We start from the raw sequence: 12,168 nt of genomic DNA, 5'->3' as shown, positions 1-12,168 counted from the left end.
CGAGGAAGCCGCTTCGAGACAAGGTCTCGGAACCGCATCCGCGGTGGTTGCCCAGGCCCACTAAAAAACGCCGGACTTGAATCGCCTAGATTCGACAAATAAAGTTTATGTTCTTCTTCACAAGGACAAAGCAATCAATGCGATAGCAACAACTTGGAATGTTACGCTGAAAACGGCAAGCAGATCAGAACGTGCAGCGTGCTCCTCACGCACAAACAAAGCACGAAAACAACATACACAGAATGATAGCAAACCGTTTACCTCACGACACTTAAAACGCTGTTTGAAACAAAAACAGTGCTCGAAATGTAGTCACAAGTACAGACGAGTGCAAACTAACAAATGTCCCAGTGGTTATACTTCACTGTGGATGAAAAGCATGCTCTTTTCACAAACGGGGCATGTGCAGCCAGCGAAGTGACCTTTGTCTTGGGCCCAGCAACTAACCCAATTGTTCCGGTGAAAGCCGAAGGCACACAATTTTTCCCACCGAAGGATAAGCACACTCACAGAAGCATCTAGTAGAAGATAAGCGCTCGTTGGCGCATCGTGACAAGCTGGGCGCCGAGCACGGGCGGTAGATCTGTAAACATATACAGATACTTACAGCAGCGGTGGCGGCAAAAAACAAGTGAAGACTGCCCATACAATTGAATAAAAGAGCTGACCTTCCACCTTTGCACAGAGTGCAGATGTGATAGCATCACCCCGTGTGCCAGGCGTGCCATCGATTGTTACTAAAGCAGAGAGGAACGCGCAAACCATCTTCAAAAAGCAAGAAGGAACTAGGAACACAAGGAGAGGGGGGCTTTGTTAATTAAGAACTTTGGGTGTGATTACTGGCACTCGTGCTAATTCGGCAGGCATTAAAGACGTCTGTTATATCCTTCTATCGGGTACTCTCAATGCGAACAGACTGTTGGGTATAGCATTTCTTGCAAAGAGCCTAGTGAAACTAACAAATGGTATCTTTTGGACACTACGTCGCATAACTCAGGTGAGCGCTGGCTAAAGAGACAAACACCACTCCAATCGCTGAAGCGGTTTTTACACTGTCAGTTATCTAAACGCGAAGCAGAGGTTATAGTAGCACAGAAAGTTTACGAGCATGTCTCGGGGTACTGCAAAATCTATCTTTTTTCCCCCAACGAGCACATGCATGTTGGTGTTTTAATTCTTTGGACTTTGGCGCTTGGATCCCGATGGAAGTTCTCAAATGCCTGCAAGAAAAAACTGGGAGTAACGTTTGAAGAACTGACATTTGAAAAATATTGTTACGAAGAAGATTTATTCACCAAGAGCTGGTCTTGCCAACGGCTTAAATAGCACACAGTCATGCAGGCCAACGGGAGAAGCTTGAGAGTCCAACCCACAACAACCACGTTGTCGTCTTCTTCATTTGGGTGCCAATTCAGCTGTGTCGGGGCGACAGTTCCATACACGTATCATCACTCCGGCCCATTAGGCGCCGTGTCGGTGCCTGTTAAATGAGCGAGTCGCCGTTGTAGGGCTTGAGACGAGAAACGTGGACTATTTCCGGTCTGGGTGCAGCAGCTAATGAGTTTGTGGTAGCGGCAATTTCGTAGGTCACAGGTGTGACCTGACGAATGACTTGGTAGGGCCCAGCGTATCGCAATAGTAGTTTCTCGCTGAGGCCAACACGTTGAGATGGGAGCCACAGGAGAACAAGAGATCCCACAGAAAAAACGGCATCTCTATGTCGACGGTCATAAAGGGACTTCTGTGCTGTCTGCGACAACAATTACCGCACGCCCTCGGAGGACGATGGGTGGTCTGATAAAAGCAGTGTGTCAAAGGGCAGTAAGAGATGTCCGAAGAGTAGATAAAAAAGGGAGCAGCCCGCTGTTTCATGACGCGACGAGTTATAGGCGAAGGTTACAAACGGAAGAGCTATGTCCCAATCAGTGTGGTTGGTAGATATGTACATGGAAAGCATGTCTGTCAATGTGCAGTTTAGGCGCTCCATAAGGCGGGTGGTAAGATGTGGTGAAGTTGTGACGGGTAGCACAAGATCGGAGTAGATCATCAACCACACAACATAGAAAGTAGTGACCACGGTCTATAAGCAGGTGAGACGGAGCGCCATGCTGGAAAATAATGTCGTACAGCAGGAAGTCGGCAACGTCGGTTGCGCAGCTGGTTGGAAGCGCTCGAGTGGTTGCATACCGAGTGGCATAGTCTGTGGCCACTGTAATCCATTTATTTCCAGTTGCAGAAGTAGGAAAGGGATCTTGCAAGTCCAACCCCACTCGATAAAATGGCTCGGTTGGAACTTCACTAGGTTGAAGAAGACCGGCAGGGGGAGTCGTACGCTTCTTTCGGCGCTGGCAGAAGTCGCAAGATGCGACGTAACATCGAACAGAGCAGTAGAGACCCTTCCGGAATAGCCGTCGAATGCGGTCGTAAGTTCTGGAGACTCCTAGATGTCCAGATGTTGGAGCATCGTGGAATTGTTGCAGAACGTTCTTTCGCAGGCGATGCGGTACGACGAGTAAAAGTTCCGCGCCGTCAGGGTGTAAGTTGCGGCGGTACAAAACGTTGTCTTGAAGCAGGTATCCGCTAAGAGAAGGGTCAGCATAATGCGATTGAAGGCGGTCAATGATGGTGAGCAGCGATGGATCTCGGCGCTGTTCATCGGCCACGTTCAGAAAATCAGTGATGGCTAAAGCGCAGGCATGGGATTCCAAATCAGTGGAGCTGGGTGGATCAACGGGGTGCCAGGATAAGCAGTCAGCATCGCTGTGCAGCTTTCCAGATTTGTAAACAACCGAGAACGTGTACTCCTGTAATCGAAGTGCCCATCGGCCGAGTCTTCCTGTGGGGTCCTTAAGCCTTGACAGCCAGCAAAGCGCATGATGCTCCGTGATGACTGTGAACGGACGTTCGTATAAGTACGGACGGAATTTCGCAACAGCCCAAACGAGGGCTAAGCATTCCCACTCAGTGATGGAATAATTTTGTTCCGCTTGCGACAAAAGGCGGCTAGCGTAGGCTATCACACGGTTGGTGCCATTCTGTATCTGAGTGAGTATAGCACCAATGCCATGGCCGCTTGCATCGGTGCGAAGCTCTGTTCGAGCCGCTGGATCAAAATGAGCCAGAGCAGGTGGTGATGTGAGGGTGGTAATTAGCGACGCAAAAAAATGTTCTTGGTCCCTTCCCCAAGAAAAGGCCACATTCTTTTTGAGGAGATCCGTGAGGAGCCTAGCAATATCTGCAAAGTTGAAGACAAAGCGGCGGAAGTATGAGCAGAGCCCAATAAAACTGCAAACTTCTTGTGTAGAACGCGGAACCAGGAATTCTCAGACTGCACGGACTTTGTCGGGGTCGGGTTAAACACCAGTGGCGTCAACAAGGTGGCCGAGTAGTTTAATCTACCGGCATCCAAATGAGCATTTCGACCAATTCAGTTGGAGACCAACGGAACGAAAAACGTCAAGAGTTGCCGAGAGACGAGACAGATGGCTTTGAAGGAGGGCGAGAAAACGATTACATCATCCAGATAGCAAAGGCAGGTCGACCATTTGGAACCGCGAAGAAGATAGTCCACCATACGTTCAAAAGTAGCCGGGGCATTGCACAATCCAAAAGGCATGACCTTGAATTGGTAAAGGCCGTGGGGTGTGATGAATGCTGTCTTCTCGCGGTCGCGGTTGTTGACGCAAATTTGCCATTATCCGGATCAAAGGTCAAGGGACGAGAAATAGTTGGTGCCGTGGAGGCAGTGGAGCGCATCATCGATTCGGGGTAAAGGATAAACTTCCTTCTTGGTGATTCGATTCAGGTAGCGATAGTCGACGCAAAAGCGCCAAGTGTTGTCCTTCTTTTTAACTAAGACCACAGGGGATGCCCAAGGACTCGATGAATGCTCAATGACGTCTTCACTTAGCATTTTCGCGACCTTCGTCTGTATAACTTGGTGCTCAGCATGTGACAGGCGACAAGGGCGTTTGTGGAGTGGACTGGCATCGCAAGTGCCGATGCAGTAGGTTACAGCACTTGTGCGGCCCAGGGGACGGTTGTCGACGTCAAAGATATCCAGGTAAAAAAATAGAACACCCCGGAGCGCTGCAACTTTGGAAGGTAAGAGGAAGGTAAAAGAACTTTCGTTTATGTACTCTTATATGAACGTGACGCTAAAAAATAATCACAGATTTAAGGACACAATCTCAAAAAACTTAAATGAGAAATTTAGTCGAAAATACACAGATACCAGCAATGAGTGCATAGGTGAGGACGTTTGCCATTGCATCGCCAATAATAACAATCCTTATATAATAACAATAATAAGAGGCACGACATACCCCGGCAAGCTTCTGCTGATGGCAGTTCTAGCATAACCAGACCTTCAAGCCTGGCCGAAGTCGCGACTAAGCCAAGCATGCACAAATTTACCTACATGAGTAATGTACAGGTTCCAAATTCAGACATGCTGTGTATGCAGCCGACATTCAAATAGTTCATGTACCAATATGGAAGCTAAAAAATGCTGTAGTCAATGTGAAGGAAAAAAATGTCCTCGTTCTTCTTCACACCATAGGCTCCCACGATTATGAAAACTTGTGTAACGGTGAAATTGGCGAGTTCAAGAAGAGTTAAACAACATGAACTTGATGTCACCAAATGACACAGGGGCTCAAACGCCCTTGCTGAACATGTAGAATCTACAAGCCATCAAACTGACTGGTCAAGCGCACATGCTGTAGTAAAAAAAAAAGTTAAGCCAGCAACATGCCTGCCCGTGGAATCCCTGCACATACAGACAACTTCCCACATGCTGAACAGGAGGAGTGATGGGACACTTTTGATAATGTACTCTCAAAGCTTATGTCATGTACTTAGGCGTACTTAAAGGGACACTAAATAGCTAGAAATAATGACGTGGTTTAGATTAACAAACTACATTCTGAGAACTTTGATGCCTTTTTTTTCACTATCATAAGAAGAAAATAAAAGTTGAAGTTTCATTCTTAAATTTTGTTCATAAATATCTGCACATGAAGACCTATTTCAAAATGCACTGTTTGTCTTTTCATGACATTGGCCTAAGGAAATTTTCTGCAACTTCGTATGCTAGATATATGGCACCTACAGATGATAATGTGCTTCATTTTTATTAGGTAGCAGTTATGTAGGACCCAGTACATCTTCAAAATCTATGACATCACAGCGCGCTTGGGACAGTAATCTTAAGGTGGCGTCTTCCCCCGCTTTTTTCGTGGTGCACATTCTCGCTTACCAAACCTTCTGCCATGGTAAGAATGGTGTTTTAGAGATTGTGAAATTGTACTATCCTAACATGCAAAAAACAGTTTTGCTCTTTAATATCTTTTTAAATACGCTGTGCCTTTCTTATGGCTTTTATTGTGAACAAGCCTCTCACATGAGGTGCCGAAATTTCAGTAAACTTTTTTTTAGTGGTGTATCCTTTTGAGTTTGCACTAAGAGGTGACAGTTATACACTGCCTTTATTTCCCACCTCTTCTAGAAGGAGCGACTTTTTAAGCTTTGATCAATGGTAATGCTTATTTTTGTAACAAACCCACAGACTGCAATCAGTTTCCATGACCTGACTAAGTTTTTCAGAAATTCCGTGACTTTTCCAGGTTGGTAGTAGACACCCTGCTAAGTGAGGCTCACTCAAGGAATATAATTGATTTTTCAAACTAATGTCAGTGACCAACTGCGGGCCTTCGAACAGGCTTGTGAAGCAGTGAAAATGGAAGATCTAAAGCCAAGTTGGAAAAAAAAAACTTTCAGTAACGTTGCTACCTACCACCTTGGAAAATTTTGCAAGTGCTATCTTGTGAAGAAAAGGCCTGTGATTGCTGTATATCCTCACAAAAACTTCTCAAGCAGCGCATTGCAACACCCATCTGGCACACTTTGACTACGTTTCTGCCACTGGGCATAACAACCAAGGCCTTTGAAGGAGGCATGAGAACCAAACAAAACTATATTCTGCCATGACCTCTGCCAACAAAACTGCAGTAGACACAGTCATAGAAGCTGTTCTGATGGCACATGTGTGGCCAGCGCACCAAGATTGAACTAACTGACCACTGCAAACAAAACCATGGTTCCTTACTACAGTGATGAAAGCGACATTTTCTTTTTTGGAGAAGATTCTGGAGCAGAAAAAATGGTGCTTTGGAGCAGCCTCAAGTGTCTTGAGCAAAAAAAATGCTACAGATTAGGGTTTCTATTGGTGTTTTTGGAGCAGATGCATGTTCCTGACAACTCCTCAAGTCTAAAACATCACTTAAGCATCTAATAAATATTCATATTTATAGCTGAACCCTTTTAAAAGAGACACTGATACAAGAAACAAACAAGTATGAGCGACACAAGTATGCCTACAATAAAATACAGGTTGTTATACTAACAATTTGTAATGCTCCTGATGACCTAATAAAATCATTTCTGATTCTGAGAAGAAAATGAATACCAGGTGCCCTGCTTATAAGACACATCTCATATAAGAGACGAGAATTGCTGCCCAGAGCATGTCTCTTATAAAGCGGTTTAACTGTATAAATAAACATGCAGTATGCTGGTATGCAGCTAGTATACAAGCAGTATAGTTGGCGTAAATCATAGGCGGAGAAAATGGGGTCAAGAGAGTCCGGACTTTTTTGATGTTCAGGCTAAGGAGGACACCCCTAGCAAGTGTCCCACTTGAGATTTAGCTTTAGCACGTGATATAACCGAGTTAACAGTTAAGTATAGCACAATAGGCTTTTAAAATGGCTTTTTATCTTTTAGTGCGTGCCTGTGTTAAGTGCCCCTTAGCTGTGTGAACTATGGAAATTGAAAAAAAGGTGAAAAAAGAAAGAGATTGAATTGAAAAATGCAATTGCTCGAGCTCGAACCCCATGCTCATTTTTCTTTTAATTTTATTTGAAAGCAGGATTTAATTCCTATATATATATAAATACAACACATATTAAAAATATGAAATGGACACCATGGCCTGATATGTGTCACCCCTTGAGGTTTTTCTGGGTTTACGCCACCGAGTAACATACTAGGATGATAGTGTATACAGCTTGCCTATGGTTTCGCTTAGGCTCATGGGATGGTCCCATGGTTAAACTTTATCATTCTTTTTAGTTTGCCAACATCCTTTCAAAGCAGGTTTGGAGCAGTTACTAGCAATTATTGCACTTTGAAGCTGCATGAAGCAGCATTTCTCTTTTAGAGCAGTTTAGAGCAGTTGGAGCAGCACTTCCATCATTGCTACTATCATGATCATCTATACCTACCACACAGCTCTTAAGGTATCGAAAGTTGTAAAAAGGCACAAAGTGCTTTCCTGTCCTTCACTTCAAACTATGGTGGTTCATACTTCAGCTCGTAGCTTTTGTAGCTTCCTGCCACCCTCGAAGCTTTAAAGCAGGCATTCACTTGGGAGTCGTCTCATTGCTGTATCTTTTTTTCGTATTACCCTCCCCTACAAACCATAGAACAAAAATTATAGAAAAACGATGCCTGCAAATCGACATGAAGGCTTTACACTACCGTGAACCTGTGCAGTGAAGCCAACTTATGCACTAAAATCAGCGCATAAGCTGCAAACCAACTTTGGCTACCCATTGTCTGTATACTTTGTTCAAACTTATAGGCGATAAAATACGGCACCTTCAGTGCAGCCAAATAAGCATAAGTCAGTGAGAGTGATGTAAAAAATAATGCAGTCGCTTTCTGGACCCAGAGAACAAGTCATTCCCAAAACTTGTGGTCTATACAAGAAATTTCACTACAACAAACTTTTTATGCACACCCTGTTAGCTTTGTTGTGGATGCAACTATAACAAAACTGAGACACATACAACACCAGCGATACAGGCCTAGTTGCTGAAAAGACGGCGGACCACATGTCATGCAGGACATATTCCCGACGGTAAAAAAGAAGCTTACCAGAAGTCATTCAGGACTGCAAATGCATCTTGGAACAACATCAAGGGTGTAGTGGTCCCGGGCACAAGTGGAGGGTTCAGTGGCAGGTCTTCCCTTGGCCGTCGCAAGGGAGGGTTCAGTGGCACGTCTTGTTTTGGCTGTTGCAAGGGGTGGCATTCACCAAAGCTGTGACATCTGGGCACTGGGTGGAAGAGCCCAGAAATTCCAGATCTCTGGGGCCCCTCGCTAGCCTCAGCTTTCTGCTCATCACCTCCCATGCTAGGATCGTTGTTCGTAGGTGGCTTGCGGTATGATGGCATCGTCAGGGAACTTGTGGTGTTCCAAGGACTGAGTGCAAGACACAGAAACTGCCTGTAATACACAATTCACAAGCAGAAAAAGTACCCAAATGGCATTATGAATTTCACATCAACATTAGCCACAATGATCAAGCACACATGCTTCCCAACTGTACTGGCTGTACCAGTTAATCTTTACACAGCGATAAACTTCAGCGTATGTAATTTGGTATGAAACAGACAAACACACGGACAGGACAAGTGCTAACTGGCAATTATCTTGATTGTGCAACAGTTTTCCTAGATGTATTCGCCCCAAGATCGAAATGTGTCAACATCAGGTGGCCACTGGTTAAAGCGTGCCTTGTGTGGATTGGTCTTTGCATTGTCTGCTAGCCATGTAAGGCTAGCATATGTGTGCACAATATGTTCATCCTCAAAGGGCGGCTCATCCCGCTATGTTAGCACAAGCTCAACTGCTTGCACGTTTGCCTAGCACTATCTATGCCAGCATTTCGACTTGCTCGCCTGTATATGCACTGCAGTAAGACCAGTATGTGCCCTCGCCGAGTACTGGGTGTTGTCGTACCTTCCATTTGCCAGGGTCATGTCGGTAAAGGTCTCGCTTTGTCGAATGTCTTGAGGGAGTTGGTGCTTCCTAACAATCATAGTATTTACGCGAAAAGACAAAATGGAGCTGCAGAACCACACATGCGATGTCTATTCTGTGTGTAAGTTTTCTTTATTCATGTTATATTATGATGATTTACATACCACTCTGTCATTGAAGCACTTTGTACTGAAGTGCCCTTGGCGTCATCCTAAACATAAGGAATATTAGATAACATATTAGTGAGTCAGTATTAACAAGGACGAAGAAGGCAGGTTGACCAAATCTTGCTTATTGTAAGTGCGGCGCTGTTGTGCTATTTGATGATGCCATAAGCTTTGATTTTACTAGAGATACTTTTTGCATTGCACGGTCCCATTACAATGAAATATTTGTGTCAAGTAAATTCTGCCACTTCAGTATTTACATTGTCCTTTAAAAAGAATAGAAGTACATGGCCATAGTTCAACATGAGTCACCAGGCGCATTTTGAACATTGTGCGAGCCCACTCGTCTGCTTCGATTTGAGTTCACTTTAAGGAATCGAGATGGTAAAAAAAATTGATCCAGATGGCATGCCTAGGTTATATCATATAATGTCCCGCAAAACACAGTCTTTTTTTACATTATTTTGAGTGCTTTTGTGGCATTGTTATAGGTTGACTCACTTGAAAAAAACCTTTGTCTTATCAAATAACCAAACATTGTTGCATCACTGTGTGTAAATAATCGATTGAACAAAGCTGTATGTTGTTACCTTTTTGTATTGTCATATTCGTGGTTACTTTACCTCATTGACCAAGAATGAAACAAATGACGAATTCAGTCCCACTACAGTGGTCACGTGCGAATATCGCTTTCAATGACAGATTGTGTTCCTAACACTTGGCAAGCTTTGTACATTCATTCGGTAATGGGCAACATACATATTACAAGTAGGCTGCAGTCAACGCATTTTATTCTCCAACAGTCAGCTTGCACCGCTCACAAAATGCGCACCACCTATCCACACTAGTGTGATGCTGGTGCTGCCGCTTGTACTCTGATCTTGGGGCGAGTACACAGTACAGGAGGCATGCACCGCACACTGCGCATCAATACCACAAAAGTATGTATATACAGAATAGACAGGTCCAATGCACTCAGTTGGTGCTTTTCGAACATGCATCGCCAATGTGACAAGATTGTCCGTTTTCCTTCCTGGCACATAGCTTGGGTTCGGTCTATGCATTACAATGGCAACTTAAAACGAGCCCCGTTTATTGTTTTTACCAAGCAGAGCAGTCGATCATTGGCCATTCAAGTTGCTTGCATCCCTTGGCATACTGATGAAAAGGGATGGAAAAGGGTGGTTGCAAGAGCTGCACGTATTGACTGTCACCCGAACAATACAATCACAGTTTGATACCATATGGTTCCGGCCACTTGACATTTGTCGAAGAAAGCCTGTTGTTCAAATACCAAACATTGCCTGTCTCACTTTATCATACAAAAGTTTCACTGCATCGATTTCTCACAAAATCAGTTTTCCTTTAGCTTCACTTAACCACTAAAAGGACCGCTGGGCTAGCCGGTACTCTGTATCATGGGGCTTACCAAAGGACTATAGAAGACGCAAAAGTGATTGATTGATTGATATCTGGGGTTTAACGTCCCAAAACCACTATATGATTATGAGAGACGCCGTAGTGGAGGGCTCCGGAAATTTAGACCACCTGGGGTTTTTTAACTTGCACCCAAATCTGAGCACACGGGCCTACAACATTTCCGCCTCCATCGGAAATGCAGCCGCCGCAGCCGGGATTTGAACCCGCGCCCTGCGGGTCAGCAGCCGAGTACCTTAGCCACTAGACCACCGCGGCGGGGCGACGCAAAAGTGATGCAAAAATGATAAAGTACTCATATTTTCTGCCACCATGACTTGTTTCTTTGCACTCATAATCAACATTCTAGAAGGATCACCTTAGTGTGGAAGATTACCTTACATTCCAGGAACACTACTCTTTGTTTTCGAATCAATACAATCTGTAAAATGACCCTGGTATTCTGTGCTGTTACATTTAATACCATATGTTGCTTATCCTTGATGTAGCCATTAGCCCCAGCTTCAGTAAAAGCTATGGGAATGGTTTTTAAATCAATCTTTGTCACATAAAAAGTTAAATTTTGTAGCAGCTGCCCAGAGTGTTGTTGCAAAGACAAGAAACAACAAATAGACTGAGTCAGTGCTGGATTGTAATTACAGCTGCACAAAAATTACACCTGGAATGCATCAGAATGTCTTGAAAAGCACTAAGGCATAAAAAGAAAGGAGTGAAAAAACATGGAACGAACCGATCCGAGATATTTCCAGTCTGATATGACTTGGAAGTTACAGTCAGCAGCAGGGAACGTACATCATCGCAAAACACTGTAGGTATCTCTACTGAGTGTTATTATCCGAGAGTTCACATAAAAAAACGACGATAATTATGAGAGAGGGCTCTGGAAATATTGATTATCACTGACCATCCACCATTTCATCTCAATAGAACATGTGATCACCGCAGCCAGAATCGAACCCTGGACCCGCAGCCGAGCCCCGTAACCGCTACTTCACTAGGTCGCACGCTTTTTCACACCACAAAATGTTTTGCTGCCAGAACACTTAGGCCACAATGAGAATCGTGATGTTACAGAAAATAAGTAACGGTTATTACTGTTTTGTGTATTAAGTAATTGATTACAGCTGTCGAGTACAACCACAGAAAAGCAACTCAGCAATTACAGAAATGTAATTTATTACTTTCACATCGCTTTCCTTCAAAGTTTTATTTCCATAACGTAATAACGCAAGTCTACTCGAACTACAACAAAGTACTGTGGCTTGCATGGTAGAGAGACGGCTAGAATTGTGAGTGAAAGCTGGGAAGCTTGGCGGGTTATCTATAAAGTCTTAATAAAAGTCAGCAAATAGTGATTTTTGGGCTGGCCATTATTAAATCTTTATTTTACCAGAAAGAACTGGCAAATGGTCTCAGCATGATGTACTGAATGACAGAAGCGACTTTTTACTTTTTAGAGCATACTTTGGAGCAGGAAAAGTACTACTTTGGAGCAGCAATAAGAACTTTCGGAGCAGGAAAAAATGCTAGTTTACAGCAGCTACTAGTGGCTTAGGAGCAGATAATAAATTTGCCATGCATTATTAAGAGTTCAGAGCAGTGTCGAAGCAACTAGTAAATATTCTTTGTTATGAAATGTATTTACCAGACAACAATCGAAATAAATTTGATGATGCGAACAATGGAAAGTTGTCAGAAGTGTGCTGCAATATGAGCTACAATTTGAAATACTAGT

The 12,168-nt window shown here is 43.8% G+C and overlaps 1 protein-coding gene across 2 annotated transcripts in view; it reads right to left on the bottom strand.

Annotated features, from left to right (window-relative positions):
- Positions 1 to 9,421, bottom strand: part of LOC119175690 (uncharacterized) — a 58,157-nt gene extending 48,736 nt beyond the window's left edge. Inside the window, exons 1-2 of one of the 2 annotated variants that reach the window (XM_075883462.1) lie at positions 8,809 to 9,421; positions 7,942 to 8,292 (exon numbers count right to left, since the gene is read on the bottom strand). In XM_075883462.1, coding sequence (XP_075739577.1) covers positions 7,942 to 8,292; positions 8,809 to 8,888 — 431 coding nt within the window. In that variant the 5' untranslated portion in view covers positions 8,889 to 9,421. The remainder of the gene's footprint in view (positions 1 to 7,941; positions 8,293 to 8,808) is intronic. The other variant, XM_075883463.1, reaches the window with a different exon arrangement.
- Between the last annotated feature and the right edge of the window lie 2,747 nt (positions 9,422 to 12,168).

The sequence above is a fragment of the Rhipicephalus microplus genome, unplaced genomic scaffold (genome assembly GCF_043290135.1).
Source record: "Rhipicephalus microplus isolate Deutch F79 unplaced genomic scaffold, USDA_Rmic scaffold_17, whole genome shotgun sequence".
Classification (NCBI taxonomy): Eukaryota; Metazoa; Arthropoda; class Arachnida; order Ixodida; family Ixodidae; genus Rhipicephalus; species Rhipicephalus microplus.
The sequence above is the reverse complement of the archived record's forward strand: the minus strand, read 5'-3'. Positions and strand labels throughout refer to the sequence as shown.